This window comes from Manis javanica, chromosome 1 (genome assembly GCF_040802235.1).
Source record: "Manis javanica isolate MJ-LG chromosome 1, MJ_LKY, whole genome shotgun sequence".
NCBI classification, from domain to species: domain Eukaryota; kingdom Metazoa; phylum Chordata; class Mammalia; order Pholidota; family Manidae; genus Manis; species Manis javanica.
The window spans coordinates 75,767,830-75,780,307 of NC_133156.1; the positions used below are offsets into that span (position 1 = coordinate 75,767,830).

Sequence of the window (12,478 nt, forward strand, 5' to 3'; positions counted from 1 at the left end):
AGTAAATAGCATGGAAGGTAATATAGGTAGGCTCCTTCATGATCAGGATGTTTCAAAAATGTTTGGAGTTAATTTGAAATTTAGAACACTTTACCATAGAAATGTTGAGTGACATGTAGATTAATAAAAAATATATTTAACTTTATATGTGGCATAGCACTGCTTTTGTGAACTGTATTTACTCTCTATCGCTTTGTTTTCACAGGGCATGAATTCTGAGTCACAGTCAGGATGACAGGAACACATCTTTTTCTTCTCCTCTCTTCCCCTTGACAGTGACAGTGGGAGCAGGTGCTGCAGTGGGTTAGACCAAGATCAATATTTTAGGGCCCCAGAGACATAGTGCTGGAAGAATCTAAGAGGCTTCTAGTCCTACTTCCCATTTGACATTCAGTTTGTCCTACAGCATTCCTGCCAAGTGGATTATCCAGTTTGTGCTTTTTCATCTCCAGTGATAGAAGCATACTTCCCTTTGAATAGCTAATTCCACATTTGTATGTCTAATTATTTAAAGTTCTTATTTTGAGCTGAAGTCAGTCTCCCTCTACTTGTAACTATTCATTAGTCTATTTCTCTCCACCTTTACATGCAATCTCTTCCTTTGAACAACCCTTTTACCTTCCCAACCCATTTTTCCCCCCCAGGACTTCCTTCAGCTAGTTATCATTTAATTTAAGGTTTCTTCATTATTTTGATCACTCTTTTTTGAACAGAAAACATTTTTGCCCATCAGTAACTCACCCTGTCAGAAAGGGTACTTCTGAGGTGTGTATGTGTGTGCATCTTCTGCGTGCATATGTACGTAACTGTGTGTTGCAGTGCGGCAGGTACTCTGTGTATGAGTAAGTCATCAGTTAAAGAAGATTCGTATGTTAGAGATTGCTTGTTTTTGTGAAATAACTGGTTCTCAAGGTCTTCAACTGAAAGTCTTGGTCTAGATTTTTATTCGTCATGGTTCCTTTAATGTCCAAAATACCAGCAGCACTGTTTTCTGCCTTAGGAAAAAGAAGCTCAGTGTGAGGTTACTATGTGGAATAAATTCAGTATTCACCTGCTGTGATTCTGTAAATATTTGTTGAATGTCTACAGTGTACCGGACATTGTAAGAAATAAGAGTATTAGAGATAGTCTTTGCTCCTAAGGAATTTCCACTCTATTATGGGAAATGGACAAGCACACACACACAAACCCATAAATTTAATAATAGTATAAAATGTTTCAAAAAGTACACTTAGTTGCCAGACAAAAATGAAAATATTCCAGGTTGTACTCTGGAGAATGCTAATGTGCTTTAAAAATGTTAATTGCTGTTCATTGAAATAAATGTTCTATAGTAACATAAATGTCAGAAATGCTGGGTCAAACTACTTTGTGGTCTTTAGGACTTCTCAGAGTCTTTAAAATGCTAATACATATTGGTACTTTAAAAGAGTGAAATGTATAATGTGCAGTATTTACACATTACTAGTATTAACGCCTCCAAGCATGTTAATATTCCTTGGAATACATTTTTGGAAATATTGGTATAGATTGAGAGTGTTCCAAGTGCAGACTAGTGTAGATTCGTCTTAGAAGGCTTATGCTTGACACTTGAATTTGGTCTTGAACTATGTATAGCATTTGACTGGACAGGATGAATGGGAGAAGCAAAGATGTAGACATGGAAAGCACTGGGGCATGGTGAAAGAAGCTAATGTGAGCTAATATTGAAAAAAGATCCTTTCTCATTTTAGCAAATTGAGAATCACTGCCTTTTGATAGTAGAGAAACTAAGTGTTTTTGAGTAGGCTTTGCAAGCTGGACGATCAACCATTTATTGAGTACATGTTATTTAATAGGTGTTGGGTATGTAAGAAATTTATGGACCTGAGAGACATGATGCATCTGTGTAGAACAATAAAAAACATGTTATGTTTGAATTGAATAGCTCAACTGATACATTTTTTGGTGGTTCAGAGGAGGGCATGGTTTCTGTTGCAGGTTTTACTCCTGTATTTGTGTAGTGACTAATTTGAGGGGGATACTTGGGCTTGATGATAGCCTTCTTTTGAAGAACATGGGCAAGAAGGTTGCTTAGAGTTCAAGGAAAGAGGTTGAAGGGGAGCTTTGGGATTTAAATGTGTAGAGCAAGTTTATGGTAACTACTGTGAGTTAGGAATAGGAAAAAAGTAGTGAAATGATTGAGAGGGTGGCAGTGGGTAAGGAGAACAGAACTAACACATGTTGTGTTCATTCACTCCATCCCATCTATATACAGATCAAGTGGTGTAATACTCACCTTGCCAGTGAGGAAATAGGCTTAGTGTAGTGAAGTAAGGTGCCCACATTCTGACGGGACTTGAACTCAGATACATCCGATTCCTGTGCACACTCTAAACAGGTTAAGTCTTGGCTTGGTGGGTGGATATGGCAAAATGAAAGAACTGACAAAATCTGGAGTATTTTGTAAGAACAGAGTTGAAGTAATTGAAAAATCATAATTAGGTTGGGTGTGGGGTAGTAGTCAAGTGTAGCTAAATGGGGGCTTAAAGAAGTTAGTGTAATGGGTGGAGTCAGGTTTTTACTTTTACTTTATTTTACCTCCCCTCCCTTCCCACCACATACACACATTAAAAAATTTTTGTTTTACTTTACTAAACATTGTATCACAATACTTTCTTCTTTTACTCATTTTTTGTAGAACTAATCATTCTATTTAAGTATTTGGCTAGTACAGTATATGTCCAGTAAACTCATCTTGCTTCACCTAAATTTTGTTCATTTCCTAGTTCTAAAGTAGCATGTTTGTTTGTTTTACCTTATTCAATTTTTCAGAGCTGCCTCCATTCTCTCCATGAAGCATTCTAGATTAATTTTGTTTGACAGAATCCATTCCAGAGATGCCACCAAAAGATACATAGAACTTGTAGTCATGCAGAATTTGTGTTTAATATTTCAGATGGATTTCTAACATCTAAAACAAGTTTCCTCTGTTTTCATTAGATTACAGACTAATCTAGTTATATGATGCGGGCAACTGTTTTGCATAGTTATAATCCTTTATATGGTTTAGAACAAGGTTCATATTGGTTTGGCTGCAAATTGAGGGTAAAGAAGTGCCCTTAATTGTCCTAGATTCAAAATGGGAGTAGTTCATATATTTTTTTTTGGCTTTTCTTTTTTTAAATTGACGCTAGTGTATTTTGAATTTATTGAGTATTTTTTCAGGATTTTTCTGATTGCTAATGTATCACCAGAGGCTATGTGAACATAGTTTAGGCCAGTTTAGAAATTTGGAGATTAAGATTTGTGTCTCTTTGGGAAAGAAAAAAGATGAAAAGTTGCACATAATTATTTCTCATGTTTCAAATTATGAACTAGGAAAATTGAACCTGAATGTGATGTGTCAAAAAATTCAGAAGTTTTGGATTGTCACCCTTTTTATGTGTCTAACTCTCTCATGTTTTACTTAATTTAGATGGAGAATGGTTAAGCAACAATCTGAAATTTAATCCAAAAAGAAGATAGAGTAATAATAATAGGTAAAATGCTAAATAATAGGTAAAGTCTGTTTTTGCTTAATGGTCGTTTTTACCAATTCCTTTCCAGAGGAAGTTTTAATAGTATAGGTTATTATGCCAGACTAAACACAAATACCTTTAGACTTTTGTTACTACATATAAAGGTTTCATTTTTTGCTTTTGTATAATTAACTTCCATTGTCATTATTGTTACTCTTATTATTGTTGTTATTTTTGCTTTGTGGAGTTTTTGTATCTGCACAACAGAACGTAGCTTAAGGTTCCATAGCTTTAGCTGGGTTACGCGGGACCTATTAATTCATCGACCTATATTTGTAGTTTTGAGGGATATCATTGTCTTTTTGGCATGATTATCACTTTCCTTTTTAAGTGCAGCTGTTACTTTTTATGACTGCTACATTGACTGACAACCCTTTTAGGTTTGTGGTAGAAAAACTTTCATTGAGTGAAAATGCATGAAATGAGTGATCTTATTTAAAAGAATTAGTTGAGACTGAGGAAAAAAATGGGAGGAATGTTATAAGGAGAAAATGGGTGGGGGTGTGGAAGAATATTGAAGGTGCTTGTAAGAGAGCTAGATTTTTCTCTGTTGGAAATGCTGGGGTAGAGGGAAGTATCCCAAACAGGATATAGAGTTACACGGGTAGCAGGTTTTTACTCTGTAAAGGAGATGTGTTTGATGGTGCCCAGTAGATGGTTATTGCTTAGTAAAGCTTTGCTTAGAAAATGAGTGAATGAGCCTCTCTTTTCCACCACACCTCCCCAAAAGAGGAAGAAGTTTTCAGGGCTAGAAAGGGGGAGATTATTTTGTCTTAGTTAACCTCCTGAAACAGATATAGATACAGATATACGAATATATAAATACATGGTTATATAAATGTTAGGTGAAGAGAGAGGACCTCAGTGCTAGCGTATTATGCTAAATACCAATCAAACTAAGAAGGCATAGAGGATTCCACTGCAGCAAGAGTATTTGTAATTACCTATGGAGCCATATAGGGATATGGAAGAGTATTGAACATTAGAATGGGTTCCTAAGTGAGGAATGGAGTTTGTCTCTAGTGGGCTTCAAAAACCTACTTAAAACCTACTTAAAAGCATTTTAATGACTCCTCATTTGTTGCTATTCATATTTAAGTCCGAACTTGTCTGTCTGACTTTCAAGGTCCTCTGTAATCAGGTGCTCTACTTTACCTACCCAGCCAATTTTCTTCTCTTCTTCATCAAATCCCTTCTGTTCCATTCAGCCCAGTTTTCTCATTGTTTCCTACACATGCCATATTGATTCCTGCCTCTCTAACTTTGCCAATGTGGGTGCCTCTGACTGTAATAATTTTCCTTCTCTCTATCCTTAAATCCTGTTGTGACCATCTGGTGGTTGTTAATGACCTCACACCACACTTTTCTTCTCTGAATCATCTCCTAGACTCTTTATCACAGTTACTGAAATTCATTTGTGTTAGTGTTTTAACTCTGTGACTTGGGCTTACTCTACTACATCTTACTTAGTGTGTAAATGAATTGAGATTGATATGTGTGCTTGAGTCCTGATCCATAATGTCAGCTGAGTTTTAGCATACTATATGAAGATTGAGCATAATTCAATATAGCTCAATTTCAACAAATATTTATTAATATGTGCAATATGTCTGATACTTGGTAATATAGCAGTGAACAACAGACAAAAATCCCTGCCCACAACTTATATTCTAGTGCGGTTTGGGGAAAGATAAATAAAGTAAAATATATACTGTATAAGATGGTGATGAGTGCTTTGAATGAAATACATATGGTATTAGGGAGAGGGTTAAGGGAATATTGGGTGATTGGAGTTGGGGGAGAAAGTGTTGAAATTTTAAATAGTGTGGCCAGGGAAAGTTTCGCTGAGGAAGTGACATTTGAGTAAAATCTGAAGAGGTGAATGAGTAAGTTATGTCTCCGTTAGGGTGGAAAGAGTGTTCCAGGTAGAAGGAATCACATGTGTCTCAGGTACTTAAGTTTGTTGGGACTGTTACGGTCAGGCAGATACTATTGCTCAGGCTTTTTATTTTGACAGAATGTCCAGCAAGGAAGTGAAGACTGCTCTAAAAAGTGCAAGAGATGCAATCAGAAACAAAGAATACAAAGAAGCTTTGAAACACTGTAAGGTAACCAAAGTTTTTCTTCTATAAGTATGTCGCCCATTTACAAGCATTATCTATTTGAAATATGTGAATCATTTACTGTCTAAATATAATGAAAGGGTAAAGCCATTTAGTAGAACCATTAGAGTGGTTCCACCACACTTTTGTTTTTCTCATATTAGTAACTTATCAAAGCCAATTCATCAGAAGCTATGTATCTCTTTAGGTGTCTTCTGGTGGGTTGTACTGTGGAAGACTACTGTATCTTAAAGTTTTCATTCTTAATGTCATGGTGACATTATAATTTTATTTGCTTTGTGGGTGGGAGCAATCAAGATTGTTAAGCTCCTTTGTATGCTGATGGGAATGTTCCAATCCAGAGAAAGAAATCAAATGTGCAGGAGAGAAAAAGAGTGGTAGGAGGAGAGAAGTCCTTGAGAAGGTGAGAAGGGATGGGATACAGAGCTTGAGAAGAGGGCCTTCGATACTTCTTCCATCTTAACAGGAGCAAAGATAGGTACATATTCTTATGCTCTCAGGTTTGTAGATTTGGGGGTGGGAAGACAAAAATGTTCTCTAATGATTAGTGAACCTTAAGCTGAGAGTGTAAGAGGAATTGCATAAGAGGTTTGAGACAAAAGAAGGTATGAAATAGCTGTTACTTCTAATAGGGAAATAAACTTACTAGTAAGGATTTGAAGGATTACCAGGCCCTAGTGAATGTCCATTTGAAGTTCACGTTATTAAAGTGGAATCACCCAACTAAGCTGTATAATTTCACCCTCCATGTCCAAGTTCTCAGGGTTGGATGGGCATTATGGGGTTCACCTAGGGATAGTGAGAAAGATGAGAGGAAGAACAGGCAAAGAAGTTGAAGATGTTGCAAGGGAGTGATGACAGTGAAGGTCATGGAGTCTAACCTGGGAAAGGAGGGAGGAGAATTGAGAAGTCCAGTAACAGTGGGAAAAGGTGGGGTCAACAAATTGGACCTATCAGAAGATAAAGAATTATTACCATGGGACCATTGCAGTAACTCAACTGGGGGGATAGGAGGGGGCTGGAAATTCTGGATTTTCGGATTTTGGATGGTTGGGTAGTAATGCCGAGGGATCCGAGAGACCACAGTGTTCATTTCATTAGGTCATCAGCATAAATGTTAGACTGATTGAATGAATGAGTCAAAATGAATGTTAGAATGTAGGAATTAGGGTTCAGAGGAGGGATACAATGTCTTCACTGAAGGAAATGGTAGTTTCTAAGAGGTTAGTAGATGGTAGCACCAAGGAGGATATTTTTCATAATATGAGCTTCAGAAGTACTTGGGTTTCTGAAGGAGGGAGGAGCAGAATAGTAAAAGTGTAGGTGACAGTGTGAGGAAAGAGAAGCCCTTCTTCATCTCCTGGTCCTGTCATCTATTGGGTGTAAAAGAACAGATATCAGCTGCAGCATGTAAGATTTGTAGGGGAATAGCCAAGTTTCAGTTGAGACAGAACTTGGTACAGTTAAAGAAAGATAGAAAATATAGGTGGAATTTGGGTCCAGACTGGGAGTTCTAGAGTTGAAGAGTGTAGGAGAGATGGAGAACTACTTAAGACTGAGGAAATACACAGCAATGTAGGATGAGGGTCTTAAGGAGTAAAGGATGCCTTTGTGAAGTTTAGTTTTCTGGTGGTGCCTGAGCCCAGCAGTGATTGAGGCCATGACAGAACTAACCCTGATACAGAAGAAAGTGGGCAGTCTTGCAGAGGAGGGGGGAGGGATTGTTTCCATCAGCATGGGGGCTTATCTAATTAACATATATATGAATCTGTTTCTGTTATTACATACATCAACACTATAGCAGTTTCCTTTTTGATTCTTTAAGCAGTTTATAATTTTTACTGGAGAGACCCGACTGGAAAACAATAATTCTTAAGGAACTAGTCAATGGCAGATGTATGATTATGTATGTGTAGTAACCCAGAATGTTGTTTGAGCCTAAGTGAAATTTTTAATACAGAAATGTCTAACCTTCATGTTGATGACCCATGGCATCTTAGTTGCTGTGTTTGCTCTGATTATCCCCTTGTCTGGCCTGTGTGCCTTTATAACTTGGTGTAAGCATCCCAGTAAGGAGCCTTCTCTTGTTTGTACAGATGGGATTGAATTAGGTACTTTTTTCTCTATGGTCTCTCAGAACTTCATATCTACATTGTTATAATTATTTCCTTAGAAGTCTGTTTCCAACACTGAAAACCTGGGCAGCAGGCAGGTAGTAGGTACTCACTGTTTGTTGTTTGACTGTGACATTTGTCATTGTTCAGTTAAGTGCCAGTCACTGTTCTTGGTGCTGGGGACACAAGCGTTAACAAGGTCCCAGTGTTTGAGCTTAACTTTGGTAGTTATATTGTTGTTGCTGGTTTTTAGGGAGGCAGCCTTGTTGGCTAGAATGGAACTTGTGCTGTAAGTGGGTGACAGATTTCTAGAAGTGTTATTTGAATGCACATAAGCCTAATAGTCTAAGTTCAGGTAATAGAAATGTTTTTTCTAGAATATGTTATTCTTAAGAGCTAATTTCATTTTAGCTGCTAGTTTTGATTTCTTTCACTAGAACATCTTTGCTTTCTGTTTCAAACTTTTACCTTAGCAAGTAGCTGTTACTTCTGAAAGAGTAGCTCCACGTGTTATTTGTATTCTAGTTGACAGGTGTTGTTTAAACATTCATCACTATTATTTATTTTGAATATATTTGGTACAGTCACATTGGGGTCATTTTCCTAGCCTATAACTTCAATGGAGAGTCTGTCTAATTTGGAGAAATGTTATTATCATAGTGAAGGAAAATATGGGAGTTGAGTAAGGTGAAATGATATAGAAAATGGTTTTGTGAGTTGACTGGTGGCACTGTGGCGTGGAGACAGACAAGATGGTTGGGTATAAGAAAGTCTTGTTATTTTTTATACCCAGTATTCTCAAGGGGCAGGAAGAGGAATTTGGTGGAGGCATCAAGATTATTTGGGCAGTTTTTTAAAAATATATCTCATTTTTCAGACCCCTTATAACCAGCAATCCAGTCCAATTCCTTTTCTCCTTGAAGAAACTGAAGACCAGAGAGGTTAAGTGATATTCTTAAGAGCAGCAAGTTTATGGTAGATTCAGATTTCCTGACTCTGATATAGACTTTTTGTTGTTGTTTGTCCATCAGCTTCCAAAATTTAATAACCTGCTCTTTTAATTTTTTTATTTAGACAGTGTTAAAACAAGAGAAAAACAACTATAATGCCTGGGTTTTTATTGGTGTTGCTGCAGCCGAGCTAGAACAACCTGATCAGGCCCAAGGTGCCTATAAGAAAGCTGCTGAACTACAGCCAGACCAATTACTAGCTTGGCAGGTATGTAGAAATTTTTTTCTCCTCTATTATAGGAAAGAATTTTTTTCAAAATATAGGTAATAGTTTTAAGATAAGCATTTATACCCCCATTTACTCCACATAAGAAAAAATTTAAATTTATTGGTCTCCTTAGCTAAAAGTTAGTTAAAAAGAAAAGAAAGTGGTCCAAAGGATTTTGTTGACCACTATTTAACATCCAGTCTAATGGCTTATTTCCAAGTGTAAGGATTGGAATTGAAATGCTATTATGTAAATCTGCAACTTAATTATACATGCATATGAAAGACTTATCTAGAGTATTCTTTATGGTTACCTGAGGGAAATGTATATTAATCTTTTCTAAAAATAAGTTAATTTAAAAAGTTTGCAATTTTGTATCTTTGAGTAAAAGTTAAATTCTTTTCTTATTTATTCTTCTTCATATTTTTTTGTTAGCTTCTCCAACTTTTTCTTATTTATTAACTTCTGTATCTCAATTACTTCTTAGAAACTATGATTAATAAGAGGTAGCAGGCTCAGGTTCACATGAATAAGAACATGAGTGGGAGTATCTGGTAAACATAGAGAGATGCTACCTTTATTATGTATGATTGGTTTAGGATATTTGATCTTTATTTGAAGCAAAGCATAACAATTTTCACAGAGTACTTGGATTTTTTGTATTTGATCATATAAAAATAATTTGGTAGTTTGGTAATGTCTTAAGGTTTAAGATTGTATAATAACCATTAAAAAATACGTTTGTTGTGAAACAAATATATTTTTGAAAAGTAAAGAGAATGGTATAATGAACCCGTCTATGCCCATCACCCAGCTTCAATAAAAATTCTCTCACAGCCAATATTCTTTCATCTATACTTTCTTTTCACCTACTACCTCTCACCCCCAATTATTTTGAGGCAAATTCCAGACATATTATTTCATTTGTAAATTATGATTATCTTTATTATAATCTTTATATGTTGTAATTTTTATAGATTGTCTCTTTATTTAACAAAATAAATACAAGAACATTAGATGTTTTGGGAAGAATAATCTCCTCTTCTTCTTTTAGGGGTTAGCAAACCTGTATGAAAAATGTAATCACATAAATGCTAAGGATGACTTACCTGGTGTTTACCAAAAGCTTCTGGATCTTTATGAAAGGTAATCCATGTGTGGTTAAAGTCTAGTTTCTTTAAAAGCTTTAATTAGAATAAACTGATTAAAAATTATATACAGGTAGTCTGAACATTTACTGGGAATTGGGAAGAATTTTTCTTTCGAACTGTTGTACAGATCTCTTGATTGTGACTGTAAAATAATCAAAACACTAATAGAAGATTGAGTAATTTTGGAATTTCAGATATTATTTTCAGTCAATATAATGGAAGATAAATTTCTTAACCCATTTTATGAAAGGATCATTTTATACAATTTTACTGTGGTTATGAAAGAGGATATGTTCTAATTTAGAATAGTACCTCAAATTATTATTGGGATATTTTTATTTTAGTGTCTTAAGTCCTTGGTTGTTTTCTTTAATCAAATTCAATACTTTTTTTTTTTTTTCATTTTGAGTGTTGACAAACAGAAGTGGTGTGATGTCTGTAAGAAACTTGTGGATCTCTATTATCAAGAAAAGAAACATGTAGAGGTTGGTTAATGATTTGCTGGATAGTACACTTCTTTTAATAAAACCATTATTTAAGAACGCTTTCATTTGGCTTAAGGGAACATTAAAAAAATTAGCATGTAGTATGATATTAAAAGAATTTAGAGAGGTAATACAAATTCCAGTACTTTGAAAACTGTAGATTAGACAGCTATCATAACTTCCAAACCTTTTTGAAGCTGGGCAGAGTGAAGGCATTATCCACAGATTTTGGTGACCCATTTATGGTGTCTCCATAACTAATGCTGTAAGTTATGAGGATTGGGGCATGTCGTCCTTATTTCTGTATCTACTCTGCTATCTCATTCATAATATCTTCAATGTAAGGGCTGTATCAACTTGCCCAGTCAGCTAATTTTTTATGGAATTCAGGCTAGATGGAGTTCTGTGCTTTTGCTGTTTTAATGTATTACAGATAAAACATTTTTATTTGCAGATTTTATATTTTTTATTGACATTTTTAGTATGTAAGATAAAATAACCATTTTGAATCTTCTTCTTGATAGGTGGCCCGAACATGGCACAAATTGATAAAGACACGGCAGGAAGAAGGTGCAGACAACCAGGAGCTTCTTCAGCTATGGAGGAAACTGACTCAGTTGCTGGCTGAGAGTACCGAGGATCAGAATAATGAGACCCAGCAATTGGTACTGACCCTTTTATTCCCCACAGTTTGTCTCATGAAAATTTATAGTATAATTGAATTTAGAAAATGGAAACATAATGATATAATACAGAAAAGTACTATAGGTCAGGTTAGATATTTTATGAATGTTCAGTTTTAATTTCATAGAGGCTTTCCTTGATAAAATCAGAGTTATTGGCCTGCAGTCTCATACTCAGTCTGAAAAAAGTGGAATTGGTATTTAGGGTATCAGAATTTACTCCTTTGTATTCATAAGAATCCACAAAAAATTAATTACTTAATCCTTGTAAAAAAGTAATTATTGTGAAATTGGCTTTTGCAAAACTGGTATAATTTTTTTTTAAATTGTACTGTATATTTATGAACTAAGAGTACAAAAGTAACTTGGAGGTTTAACAATTCAACTAGAGTATTTTATTTAAAGTATATATATTTAGTGTTGGAAGTACTACCTAGAGATATCCCTTTTTAGTGTGCAGATTTTGAAGTAATTGAAAATAATTTTTAAAAGACTATAAAAAAAAACACTGGTTTTGAATTAAAATAGAAAAATATTTCCATCATTTTATATTCTTATATTTGTAAGTTTACAAATAAACTTAATTTTGTATTAGAGTAAATAGCCACTCAATGTACACTTCTTAAATTGAATGGAATTTTTAAACATAAGCATTTATAGGCTCTTTATATATAGCATGGGAAATTTATTTCTTTGTGTGTTTGTTCATTTGTTCACTCATTAGTTTGTTTCTTTATTCAGAAAATACTTACTGAGAACCTGCTATCTGTCAGGTAGGGTCCTAAAGTGCTGGGGATAAAAACTCGAGAATAAGATATGAATTATTTGTGTGTTGGTTTATCTGCATGTAGATTCAGTTGTGGAAAATACTGAGCAGTGACAAAATTAGGTGATTTACCAACTTCTCTTAAGTTATATCTTCACTTATGACTTTATTATTTTCCATGAGATAGTGTAGTTTACCAGAATATCAAACACATGCCAAAATAAGTAAAATGTTTTTTTGAATTATCTACACTACACTCTGTGAAAGAGAACTAATGATGGTTACCATTTTAAGAATTGATTTGTGTTAAGAATAAAATGAAAGGTTTTTTTGGAAGGAGTATTCCTTGAATATTCCAAGGAATCACCTTAAATACTA

General features: G+C 34.9%; 1 protein-coding gene across 4 annotated transcripts in view; it reads left to right on the forward strand.

The window, feature by feature from the left end:
* Window positions 1-12,478, forward strand: part of SKIC3 (SKI3 subunit of superkiller complex) — an 82,718-nt gene that overhangs the window by 1,220 nt on the left and 69,020 nt on the right. For 2 of the 4 annotated variants that reach the window (XM_037012094.2, XM_037012095.2), the window contains 5 exons: window positions 5,578-5,668; window positions 8,872-9,015; window positions 10,070-10,161; window positions 10,576-10,651; window positions 11,176-11,316. In XM_037012094.2, the coding sequence (XP_036867989.1) occupies window positions 5,579-5,668; window positions 8,872-9,015; window positions 10,070-10,161; window positions 10,576-10,651; window positions 11,176-11,316 (543 nt within the window). In that variant the 5' untranslated portion in view covers window position 5,578. Of the gene's footprint in view, window positions 1-3,457; window positions 3,541-5,577; window positions 5,669-8,871; window positions 9,016-10,069; window positions 10,162-10,575; window positions 10,652-11,175; window positions 11,317-12,478 lie in introns of all 4 variants that reach the window. The other 2 variants (XM_037012092.2, XM_037012096.2) reach the window with 2 other exon arrangements.